Source organism: Tupaia chinensis, unplaced genomic scaffold, assembly GCF_000334495.1.
Source record: "Tupaia chinensis unplaced genomic scaffold, TupChi_1.0 Scaffold000381_1, whole genome shotgun sequence".
Classification (NCBI taxonomy): Eukaryota; Metazoa; Chordata; class Mammalia; order Scandentia; family Tupaiidae; genus Tupaia; species Tupaia belangeri.
In genome coordinates, this window is record NW_006159883.1 from 3,621,487 (window position 1) to 3,634,919 (window position 13,433).

General features: G+C 36.2%; 1 protein-coding gene across 1 annotated transcript in view; it reads left to right on the forward strand.

Annotated features, from left to right (window-relative positions):
• The window catches only part of SCN7A (sodium voltage-gated channel alpha subunit 7), a 95,665-nt gene that overhangs the window by 47,719 nt on the left and 34,513 nt on the right, over positions 1–13,433 (forward strand). Inside the window, exons 10-12 of the mRNA XM_006153576.3 lie at positions 3,435–3,641; positions 10,724–10,820; positions 12,002–12,240. Of these exons, the coding sequence (XP_006153638.1) occupies positions 3,435–3,641; positions 10,724–10,820; positions 12,002–12,240 (543 nt within the window). The remainder of the gene's footprint in view (positions 1–3,434; positions 3,642–10,723; positions 10,821–12,001; positions 12,241–13,433) is intronic.

Below are 13,433 nucleotides of genomic sequence, written 5' to 3' on the forward strand. Positions count from 1 at the left end.
CGTAATGGCTATGTCGCTGCACTCCCACATAGTCGACCATGGTTCGTGTCCCGGACCCAGTGGCTTAAAAACTCACGCCGGGCGCGTGTGCGTGCGTGCCCAAGATCCCGAGAGGAGAATGGAGGAGAAGGGATTGCGGCGTGACCATCCCCCCCTGGGGGGTGATTTCTCGCTTTCTGTCTCTATGTCTCTCTCTGTCTGTCTGGCGAGCGCACGCGCCCTACAATGAAAATCTCTCCAAAAAAAAAAAAAGAAGCATAATTAATAGCAAAGGATAAGAGTTAATTTTTTCAAATTCTGAAGAAATATATAGTTGAAGGAGAAAATTCTTTTTTTAGAAAAATGTTTTGCTATAAGACATGTGTGCTTACAAGAGATACAGAGAGAGGTAGAGACAGAAAATGATAAATCACCCCCCGGGGGGATGGCAATGCTGCAATTTCTTCTCCTTCATTCTCTTCTTGGGATTTTGGGCATGCACACACATGTGTCCAGTTTGAGGTTTAAGCCAACAGGTCCAGGACATGAACTGCAGTCCACTACATGGGAGTCCAGTAATGTAATCATTACACCATCTGTTGGTCCCCCAATTTTTTATTTTAAGCATACACATACTATACTCATTTGGATTGGCTAGATAAATTGTGAGAGAGAGTTTGTGTGTGTCCATGTACGTGAGTGTGTGTGTATGTGTAGTCATTAATCATGATAGACTAATGAAATGTGTTTTGGGTATAGACAAAGGTTCAAAATATATTATTAAATGGAAACAAGGAGACCAGACATACATGTAGTACAGTTGTATTCTTCATAAAAGAAATACATGAAAATATTATAAGTAACATTTTCTATATGCAAACTATATTTTTCTAATTATGCTAGATTAGTATTTATAATATTACTTTACAATCTTTCTCACACGTAATAGTAATTCTTTCATAAGACTAGAAGCTCCTTATTTCTCCAATAATCTTACCGTGCTGTCCCCTGTCTAAAAAAGACTTTAGTGGTTTCCGAATTCCTATGGACTGAAGTGCAAAGTGCTTACCGAAATGTGGTACAGAGTGCCCTTTAAGATCTAGTCTCTAGGGGGACCAGCAGTAAGTGTAACGGCTATGTCGCTGGACTCCCACATAGCAGATCGCAGTTCGTATCCTGGACCCAGTGGCTTAAACTCACGCCGGGCGCGTGTGTGTGTGTGCCCAAGATCCCGAGAGGAGAATGGAGGAGAGGGGATTGCAGTGTGGCCATCCCTCCTGGGGGGGTGATTTCTCGCTTTCTATCTCTCTGTCTCTCTCTGTCTGTCTGGCGAGCGCATGCGCCCTATAGCAAAAACTTCTCCTAAAAAAAAAAAAAAGAAAAAAATATCTAGTCTCTGGGGACCAGCAGTTAGTGTAATGGCTACGTTGATGAACTCGCATGTAGTCGACTGCGGTTCGAGTCTCGGACCTGGTGACTTAAACTCAGGCCGGGCACATGTGCGTGCATGCCCAAGATCCCGAGAGGAGAATGGAGAGAAGGGATTGCGGTGTGGCCATCCCCCGGGGGGGTGATTTCTCGCTTTCTGTCTCTCTGTCTCTCTCTGTCTGTCTGGTGAGCGCACACACCCTATAGCAAAAACTTCTCAAAAAAAAAAAAAAAAGATCTAGTCTCCGTAGTCTCTGCATACTTCTTTATATTTGTTTTCCAAAATGTCCCAATACCTATCTCTGCTTTGTTGACTATCTAACAGACTTATCGTTTCCAAAATAAACATTCCTCTTTGTTCCTGGTTTCTATGTATGTATACCTTTTGCCTAAATTCAAGATTCCTGCTACTTTTTTTTGGGGGGGGGAGAGGTTTTTGCTATAGGGTGTGTGTGCTCGCCAGAAAGACAGGGAGAAACAGAGAGACAGAAAGCGAAAAATCACCCCCTCCCAAGGGGGATGGCCACGTTGGAATCCCTTGTCCCCCTTTCTCCTCTAGGGATCTTGGGCACGCACGCACACACACCTGGCGTGAGTTTAAGCCACTGGGTCCAGGACTCGAACCACAGTCGACTACATGAGAGTCCAGTGACATAGCCATTATGCTAACTGCTGGTCCCCCTGCTACCTTTTTCAAGTTCATGTCTGAAATGTATGTCGTAAGACCAGTTTTTTTGTTTAGTTTTTTTGTTTTTATTGTTTTGTTTTGTTCTTTCCTTTCAGTTTTTCTCTAAGCCCTCCTTTCAAAGTAAGGTAGAGTTTAGACTAGAACTCAATGGACACCTTATAATTGCCTCTGACAGAAGTATTTTAATTGCTTGTTCAACTTTTACCTCATTAAGAAACAAGCTATTTGAGAAGTATTTTGTCTGTGTGATTACCATTTAGTGTATAGGAATATTTCATGAAATTTTAATAAACAAAATCCATAAATTAGTAATTATGGACTATACCATTTTATACACCAACAAAGTTCTGACTTTTAAGTCATTGCCTCCAAGGTATGTTAGTTAATTTTCTTGTTTGCATTGGTTGAAAAGCAATCTTTTCCTTCTCCAAGTGAAACAAGAAGCCAGTTTGAGAATGTCCTGCTATTGGAGTTTATTCAGGTCTTTCATCATTAATGTACTTTAATTTTTTATTTATTAGTGTAGCGTTTGCTTTGATTTAATCTGGATCTTTACTCTGGACATTGCCCTAAAATAAACTCATTATGGTTAGGAATATTCACCAGTTATTCTCAAAGAATACAGCTCCTATTTTGGAGAATATTACTTTCTAGTCACTCAACAAATATTTGTTTGACCCAGCTGTCCTTTGATACAGTCTAGGTAAAGGGACAAAAAAACAGTGTCAACTGTCATGGACCAGAGTTATGTTTGACAGTGTTAACGTTTATTATGTATGTGACATGCACGAAGGTCTTCATGTGCAATTGTTTCCCTTGCTCTACATAAAAAGCCTATGAAATAGGAGGTTATAATTTGTCTCTTTTATACCAAAATATTATAAAACTAGAATTTGTACTCTTTTCTATGCTAACATATACGCTAACAGTAATATGCTTGGTCTTCTGCAAACATCATATGGTAGAAAGTGCAAAATTCTTCCCTTGGTTCTGTAGCATATATTTTATATGTCACATATACACAAAGACTTCAAAAGTTCATAAAAAGGGGGAATTAAATTACAAATCTATTTTTGCACAAAACAATATTGAAATACATGTGCAGTTTTTTCATAGTATATGTTTTCCATGAACTTGTTGATGACCCCTCACATGTCTAAACTTTAAGAGAGTTTCATTTATTCTTTAAGGAGAATCAGTACTTCAACTATTTTGTGATTATATTCTACTTATAACTAAAACTATTTGTATAACAAAATCTGATTTTTCATTTAAAAATAGAAGAATATAGGAAGACAAATAATGTTTCTGTTTTGTCCTGTATTCTACCTCTGCTTAGATCCTTTATGCTTCTGGGAAGGTATACATGCTATTTTTTGTCGTGGTAAGTTTTTGGTTTGCTTTTTATATGGCAAGTTTGTTCCTGGGCATACTTGCTATGGCCTACGAAGAAGAAAAGCAGACAGCTGCTGAAAGAACTAAGACGACTGAATCAAAATTTCAACAGGCTGTGAAGGAACTTCAAGAAGGATATGAAGCAGCTGAGGTATATTTTTAATGCTAGAGATATCTTCTCAATGTCTTAGAGTATATTTCATTCTGGTAGACATTCATATCTGTGTGGGGTACATGATCAGATCAAAAGTATTTTTTAAGGAAAAGGGTCATATTTGCTATATAATAATCTTTCCTTAATCTACCATGGTAAGAATGACCAATATCTTTAAATGTTTTTAGTATATAAATTTTTTATTCCAAATATATATTACTACTGGTAATAAACCATGCACATATTGTGTTTTTGACTTATCTTAATACAGGTATGGTCAATTAATTCAAACCTGCTTCAGACAGCACATCAGAATTAATTTTGGAAAATATCTGTGTTCAAAAAGTGATAGAGTCTTACAAAATTTTTTATGTGATACTAAATATATGGATTAAAGTGCAGTGTTGAAGTTGTAAAAAATAGAAAAATATTGCTTTATTGACTTTCTAGTTCTTCAAATAAAAACTCCACTGTGTATCATGGTATAGAGAATTATTTTTCTGTGCAATAATTAAATATATAATTAGTAAAACAATAGTAATATTTTATTATAATTGTCAGTTACCTTAGCATTATGTTTGAATTTTTTCCAGATTTTTTTATTTTTTTATTTTTTAAATTTTATTATTATTTTTTGAGAGGTCTTTGCCATCGGGCGCGTACGCTCGCCAGACAGACAGAGAGAGACAGAGAGACAGAAAGCAAGAAATCATCCCCCAGGGGGATGGCCATGCCGCAGTCCTTTCTCCTCCATTCTCTTCTCGGGATCTTGAGCATGCACACACACGCGCCCGGCGTGAGTTTTAAGTCACTGGGTCCGGGATTTGAACCACGGTGGACTACATGGGAGTCCAGTGACATAGTCATTACGCTAACTGCTGGTCCCCCTTTTTCCAGATTTTCAGACTCATAGAAAAAAGTTAGGTCTATGAATTTATTTATAAGTACTGACTGAAGTAGCTTTAAGATATTTGTGGAAAATTATCTTTAGAAATCCAAATTATGTCATAAGCATGCCAAAATAAACCAAAGCAGGGTAAAGGAAAGTGGCCAGAAGTATTTGGAAGTACTTAGCAATCTCACAGTTTCTCCTTAAACTTACATTCTGGTGGATGGAAAAAGGGTCTGGCTTGAGGTACAGGACAAAAGATAGAGAGCAGTATTATCAGGGACCCTCTCGTATAAAGAAGATAAAAAGAAATTAGGAAAAATAAAGGGCCAGCTTGCACTGGGGCAGGAAATGAAATGTGTAGTAACACTGACTAAGAAATAAACTATTAAAGATCCCTCCAAATCAAAAGGAGAAAAATGTTCATATATCATATGTAGTACACACACACACATGCACACACACACACACACACACATATATATATATACACACACATATGCATATTAGATACTATTTATTATATATATTTAAATCACCCAGTACCCTTTATGGAGGCATTATTAGTAAGGAATCTCTATAAAATCATTGTACCAAACCCCAAATATGGAGCCTGAATGACACGACATAGGGCCATACCAAATGACTTGGTAGACACTGTGTTCATAACATGCATATCACTGAAACAAGAGGCAATTATGAACTATATGAAGAAAACATGTCTAAAAAGAGGCTATTGAGTATAGCCATTATATCACCCATCAGTAAGTCACAGAAAAACAAATGACAAACGTTCTTTTGTCTCCAGAAGAGAGTTCAGAGTTCTTCGGATTGAATGATTAGGGTCTAAATGGTATGTTGAATGTGTAATTTGTTCTGAAATGGCATTTCAGAATCTCAAGAGCTTATGGTCACACATGAATGGATCAAGAGCATAACAATACTATTTGATCCCAAGATGAAATGCTCTATTAACTCTGCTTATGAAGAACTTGGGTTTGTCCCAATTTCCTGATATCACCATTCATTTTGCTACTTTGGATCACATAAAGCCTTTCTGGTTTTCATTAAAATCTTTCAGTTTTGAAGACTTTTTTTCCTGGAAGAGTCCTAGAACATTTTATTATGCAGTTTTCTGGGAAATTAGAATAAAAAAATCGATATAAAAAAAAGATTTATTTTCTCTATACATAAGAAAACATTGGAGAGAAAAGACTTTAAATTGGACCATCATGAGAATTTTTAGGTTTTATCTGATTGAATCTCCATCAGATTAAAATTCCAGTGTTGTAATTATGGAAAATTGCTTAGATGCTTTATATTCTCACATTATAAGAAAGCTAATCATGTTGGCTAAAACCACAGTTTTATAGTGAGATAAATATGGTTTTCAGTCTAGTTTAGCCACTTAGTAAAAGTGTATTGGCCAAATTTGTTAATCTGTCTAAACTTTCACTCTTTATCTATAAAAAATATATAATCATAATGCCTGTCTTCTTGGTTTTTGTAAGGTTCAAATTAAAAAAAAACACATGTAAGACATTTAGCAATTTTTCTACTGTACTGAGAAATTTTTTTAAATTGCTAAGAGAAGATACTAATAAAATTTTTATAATGTATTAGGATTATACATCATACTAAAGATAGCTTTTACCCAAATAGCTTTTCCTAAGCAATCCACATTAGAAAAGCTTGATGATTAAAGAGAAAAAAATTATCCTTAAATAAACTTACATTTTAAAAGTAAATTATTACATAACAACACAATAATATTAATATTACATAAGATTTATTATTCATTTACTGTGTGCCAGACTCATTGTTAAATGCTTTATACAGATTGTCACAATACCCCTGTGATAGCACTTTTAGGTATGAAAATTATCTCAATATAAATGTTACATGCTTCTATTGACATTATTGTATTATTACTTTATTATTCCTAAGCATAGTCAAAGACTTAAGAATTTTATGTCAATGGAGTTCTCTCCACTGGGACAATTGTGCTTTCTTGAGTTTGCTATAGTTAGGTACTGGCTAGTTAAGTCAGTGTTAAATGCATCACATTTCATTATTATTACCTCAAAGCTAATTTTTTTTTCTTTCTTTCTTTATTTTATTTTATTTTTGCCATAGGGCATGTGCACTCACATGAGAGAGATTGATAGCGGGAATGTGAGAAATCACCCCACTGGGAGATGGCCATGCCACAATCCCTTCTCCTCCATTCTCCTCTCAGGATTTTGGGCACGTGAACACATGCACCCAGCATGATTTTTATGTTGCAGGATCCAGGACTCAAACCATGTGGGAGCCCAGAGCCTTAACCACCATGCCACATGTTTGCCCCACTAAATGTTTCATAATGCATATCACATCATCGCTGTGATAACCCTTTGAGTGTAGAAATTATCCCAATGTCTCATGTAAGAAAACTGAAGGTTAGTTTCCAGAGTAGTAAATGAAGAGATAACTACAATATTAAGCCAGATATTAACATTTTTGTGTAAATTTAATTCACACGTAGTAGAGATTATAAAAATCCTCTGGCTAGCTATAGGGAACAAAAGAAGGCAAACAGAAGGCACAACTATCCCAGTAGAGACAAATCCATTAACACATAATTCTTCAGTTTCTGACTTTATTAAGAGATAACAATAAAGATAATAATGGCAGCATATAATGTTTACAATTATGGGAAATATATGATGTGTTCTCATGAATTCTGAAATTTAATTATTTAATTTTTGGCTATAGGGTGCATGCGCTCACTAGAGTGAAACAGAGACAGAGAGAGAGGGAAGGCAAGAAATCACCTCAAGGGTGGATGACAATGCTGTAATCCCTCCTCTTCCCTTTCCCCTTTGAGATTTTGGGCATACACACATGCTCAGTGAGTTTTTCAAGCCACTGGGTCAGGTGGCTCTGTAGGGTCCAGTGCCTTAATCACCATGCCACCTACTGGCCTCTGAAATTTAATTCTTATCAAAAAACTGCAGCTACAAATTTTGATCTATAAACCTCAACACTGATACCTCAATACTAGGGAAAAGAATCCCTCATTTACCATTTTTCTTTGTTCTAGAAACTGAATGATGAAACAGTATCATTCTATTAGTTACAAGTTTGCAGGTGAAGATTTTCTAGAAATTACCAGCTATTGGAAACACTCGGGAAGAGATTCAGATACATACAACTGCAGAAATACAATGTTTTTAGAAATATTTGCCACATCTAAACTGATATCCTATAAGAACATCAGAGTTTAGTTCATCTATATCAGTTTAACTCATTTATCTAATTAATTAAGACATTATTTACAATTGTACTGAGCACTGGAACTATTAGAAAATTAATAAAAACAAAGCCTATTTTCATGAAGCTAATGATCTAATTGGAGAAATATACTATAAATTTACTCTAAATACGAAATTAGAGCTCTAGAGCAAAAAATTTTGTGTTTTAGGGACCAATAGATGGAGTAATGTTTATGTCACTCAAGTCCCATGTAGTTTACCACAGTTCAAGTTCCTGACCTGGTGACTTAAAAAAAATCACCCTGGGCTCGCATGCCTGTGTGCCTAAAATTCCAATGAGGTGATGGGATTGTGGCATGGCCATCCCCTCTGCAGGGCTGATGTCTCACTTTCTGTCTCTGCTTCTCTGGTGAGTACACACAACCTATAGCAAAAATCTCTCTAAAAAAAGAAAGAAAGAATGTGTTTCCTTGTGTTATGAAATAGAAAACACAAAATAGCATGTGCAATGCATTTTTGCAAAAATCTGAACTTTTAACAAGTCTCTTAATATAATTCCTTTTTCCAGAAAATATAGGAGAGAGAACAACATATTCAATTATACTAAAAAGATAAAATATGCCAAATCAGGAATGAGTGGAAAATTCTACAGTTTATGACTCAGTATTTTAATGAATAAGCCATGCAGAAAAAAATTTTAAAATCACTATATAATCAATAAACCTGTTAACTAAATACAATGTACACTTTTTTTTCCTCTTTTTTTTTAGTTTTGCTATAGGGCATGTGTGTTTGTGGTAGAGAGACAAGAGGGAGAAGGAAAAAGATGGAAAAAGAGATGTCACTGCCCAGGGGGAAGGGACTCACCTCAATTCCCTCTCCTCCTTTCTCCTCTCATACTGGGTATGCATGTAGAAGTGCCCAGAGTGTTTTTCAAGCTGCCAATATGGACTGGAACTGCACAGTTGATCTAGCCACTCAAAACTACACCACATGCTGCCCAAGGAGTTGTAATGTATTTTTTTTATGCTATCTTAAAATTACATGAGGTCTAGGGAACCAGCAGTTAGCGTAATGGCTATGTCGCTGGACTCCCATGTAGTCGACCGTGGTTCGTGTCCCGGACCCGGTGGCTTAAAACTCACGCCGGGCGCGTGTGCGTGCGTGCCCAAAATCCCGAGAGGAGAATGGAGGAGAAGGGATTGCGGCGTGACCATTCCCCCTGGGGGGTGATTTCTTGCTTTCTGTCTCTATGTCTCTCTCTGTCTGTCTGGCGAGCACACGCGCCCTGCAGTGAAAATCTCTCAAAAAAAAAATTACATGAGGTCTAAAATATGTTTCAAAATATTTCAGAAAAAAAGTGTAGGAAGAAGAATACAAAAAACGCAGAGGAGTGTGTTGTCTTTAATTATTGATGCTGGACTGGGTACCTGGGTTCACTGTATATCTATCTTGAAAAATGAAATGAAGCTGGTGTAATAAGCAGAGAGACAGAGTGCTTTGAGGCACTTTAATAAAGATTTTTCTTTGAGTCATGAAAGATTTTTTAAGAGGAACTGTCACTTGAGCTGAAATGTGAAGAACGGTCCACGATAAACACAGACAGAGACCGGGTGAGTCAGATACAGAACCGAGAGCAAGTCTGAATCCTGGATGAATACCTCAGGTATTCATAGCCAGATATGAAAAATCCAATGAGTTTTTTTTTTCATCCCTCCTTTCCAGAGAATAATTAAACCAGTTTTGTGAAAAATAATCCTATCCCCCTTTCCAGTATAATTTTAATGTCAGATTGTTGCAAGTTCAGGCTTATTCCTTATTAACTATTAACAAAACAAAAGAGAGAGAGAGAGAGAGAGAGCCATTGAGCTATCTTCTTCTCAATTTGCATTGTAAAATAGCTTTGTGCTTCTAAACTCAAAACAAAAGAGAGAGAGAGAGAGAGCCATTGAGCTATCGTCTTCTCAATTTGCATTGTAAAATAACTTTGTGCTTCGTAGTTGGAGAACATGTGGGAAGCCAACAGAGGTAAATATATCACTGGACTGATAAGTGGTTCATTCATTTAATATTTCAAAATATATGGCTAGTTCAAGCCACATTTGTAGGGAATTGAGCACTAACTTTGTCAAAATATTTTTTTCCACCTCTCCTATATCCTTACCCCTTGGACCATATAGAGACAGACAATTATCTTTACTGAATTGCACTTTGGTGAGATTCAAACAAATATTGTCACTATCTAAAATAGTTCTATAAGAAATAATGCCAGGATCCAAAGATAGCATAATGGTTATGCCACTGGACTCCCACATATTTGAGCATGGTTCGAGTCCTAGACCCAGGGGCTTAAAATAGTACCAGGTGTATGTGTGTGTGCATGCCCAAAATCCTGAGAGGAGAATGAAGGAGAAGGGATTGCAACATGGCCATCCCCCCAGGGGGTGATTTCTCATTTTCTGTCTCTCTCTATCTCTCTCTGTCTCCCTGCCAAGTGCACACACTCTATAGCAAAAATCTCTTAAAGAAAATGCCTCAATGTTAAGACTTTAATTGAGAATGTCATTCACTATACTGCAAAGAATCATCTTTGTTAAAACACACACCTTGGAAATCTGTAACAAAATAACACAATTACTTTTATTGGATTTTTCTATCATAAAAATTTGAAATTAAATAAATTATAACTTAAACTTAGGTATCCTTGTAATTCATCCAAAAAAGTACTTCCTATAATAACTACAGTTTATGCAAATAAACTAACCTCACTTTGTGAGTTTTTAGCTTGTTTTTTTAATTAAAAAAGAAAACTAAGGGGAGGGAGTTTTGTATACTTACAGCATTTTTGGCAAGGTTACATACCTTCATAGTATTACAGGCTTGAATCTGCAAAGGAAAGAAGTCAGAATGAGGCCTGTCAAATTTATTTTCAGACCAAGAGCACACAAATAGAAATGACAAAAAGATCACCAACCTTTATGGATACACCTCTGGATGTGATGGAAGATGCTACTCCTGGGCATCATGAAGGTAAAATGAAAAATATTTAGACATTCACTATGGAATACACTATTTGTAAGACATGCTTTTATAAAAATCCTGCAGTTTCTTCAGAATCTTAGATAGTAATAAGCAAAATTTAATGATCAACATGAAACATTAGTAAGAACACTATATCAAAATTTCAGAAGCATAGTTTTGTTTGTTTGTTTGCTTGCTTTAAGAGAATTTTGCTCTAGGGCCCATGCGCTTGCTAGAGAGACAGAGAGAGAAAGGGAGGCAGAAAATGAGAAATCACCCTCTGAAGTGATGGCCACACCACAATCCCTTCTCTTCCATTTTCCTTTCAGGATCTTGGGCACACACACACTTGTGCCCATCATGAGTTTTAAGTCACCAGATTCAGGACTCGAACCACGGTCAACTGTGGGAGTACAGTGATGTAACCATCATGCTGGTCCCAGAAGCATAGTATTTTAAACATCGGAAAGGGTTACTGGAGAGTATCAAGGATTTTATTTTGTTTAGTATTAGAAATAATGTTGAAGTTGGGACCAGCAGTTAGTGTAATGGTTATGTTGCTGAACTCCCATGTAGCCAACTGAGGTTCAAGTCCTGGACCTGGAGGCTTAAACTCATGCCGGGTGCATGTGCATGCATGCCCAAGATCCCGAGAGGAGAATGGAGGAGAAGAGATTGCAGTGTGGCCATCCCCCCTGGGGGGTGATTTCTCGCTTTCTATCTCTCTGGTTGAATTATTAACTTGAGAATAAAGACAGAAATTGGAGTATATAATATTAATATCTCAGGGTCCTTTCTGGACTTCTACCTGTTTTATTTTTTAAAATATGACTGGTAATTTTTCTCATGGACATATTGAAAGGCTGTAATTTGTAAAGCATACAAGTCATGTGCTTCATAAAATATAAATTAAAATTAATAGCACAGTTATAAATTATAAATCATAATGTTCTCAGTTGTATTCATAGTGTTTGGGGGAGCATTTCTGTGTATTTTCCTTACTTTTGTTCGTTACACTCAATAAGCTTGACATAACGGAGTAAATGTACTTCACCTTCTTTTTTATTAGCATAGTTCTATTTCCTAATTCCAAATCCAAAGTCTAATTTAAAATTTCCCCTTGCATGCAAAAGTCAAAATTGTCTTTAAACAACATGATGTTTTCAGGATTTTTTATTCTTTCCTTTTAGAACTTAAAAAATCAAGGAAGAAATGTTCTTTGTGTTGGTACAGATTTGCTAAAACTCTCTTTGTCTGGAATTGTTCTCCCTGTTGGTTAAAACTGAAAGAATGCGTCCAAAAGATTGTGATGGACCCATTCACTGACCTTTTCCTTACCATATGTATAATTTTAAACACATGTTTTCTGGCCGTGGAACATTATCCAATGGGTGATGAAACTATCAATCTTCTCAGCATTGGAAACTTGGTAAGACTCTCATTGTACATTATTTTAATTTGCAATTTCAACTTTCCTTTATTCACCATTATCTCCATTATTTTACTTTGTAAGTCCAACATACAGCAGTGTGCATTATTATCAGATGAAGTATTGTGTTTATGCTTCTCCCACCCCTACTTTGTGAATATTTTTATCATTGAATAGTTTTACAGCTGGAGTTTACACTCCTGTTTATTTAAATTTGAGATTTCTAGCCAGCTGGCTGGCGGTCAAGTTAAGTGGAAATATTTATTGTTCCTCTTTTCTCAAACGCACCTTTCCTTGGTACCATCACTCCATACATCAGAGTAAGGCAGAGATGAAAAAAAAGCACAAGTGATTCCCTGACCCCTGAGTTCTGAATCCCAGCTACAGCAGTATCTGTCCTTACTCTTCTAACCATCTATCTTTGCCTTGGATTGGAGTTTATCATTTCGGTGAGACATACCTGCCCCTTACTTTAAGACCTTTCTGCTCCTTTTCACATATAATGCAAAAGACAAAACAGGTTTCTGTACATTTAAAAATGAGTTACTTTTAGGCAAATATTTACTGTTTAACTTTGATTTGCTTTCATTGTTGTTATTGTTTGGTTGCTTAGTGCTAATATGTACAAAGAACAAAATTACTACCAGTTTTAAATTAGACATTTACTGGAACAAACAGTAATTTAGTTCTTTTTTTTTCCAATACAGTTTTGAAAAGTTAGTTTCCACAGACTTACTCTGGATTTTGTCTGGATCATATATGTACAATTTTTATTCTTTTACAGATTGAAAATAAAGTATTTTAATATGTACCCCCATTATCTCAAAAAGAACAATTTAAAATGGAAATATTTTCACCCGTACATATTCTTTTCATGGTTATGCTGCAATCCCTTCCCTATTTCTTCCTCCTCTTAGGATTATGAGCGTGCATGCATACACACCTGGCTTGAGTTTCCCAGGCTACCGGATCCAGAACTCAAACAGCATAGCCAACCAATGGGTTTCAGAGGCCTTAACCACTGTGCCATCAGCTGGTCTCAGTCTATTTTTTTTAAGATGGCTTTTATTAAAATAATTGAAAATTCTGTATGTAGTGTTTCTGTCTGATTGTTAAGTAAAACGTGTGGATCTGTCCTTGTAATACAGACAGAAAACCTGACCATATCTTGGCAGAGAAGCAGAAAGAGGGTG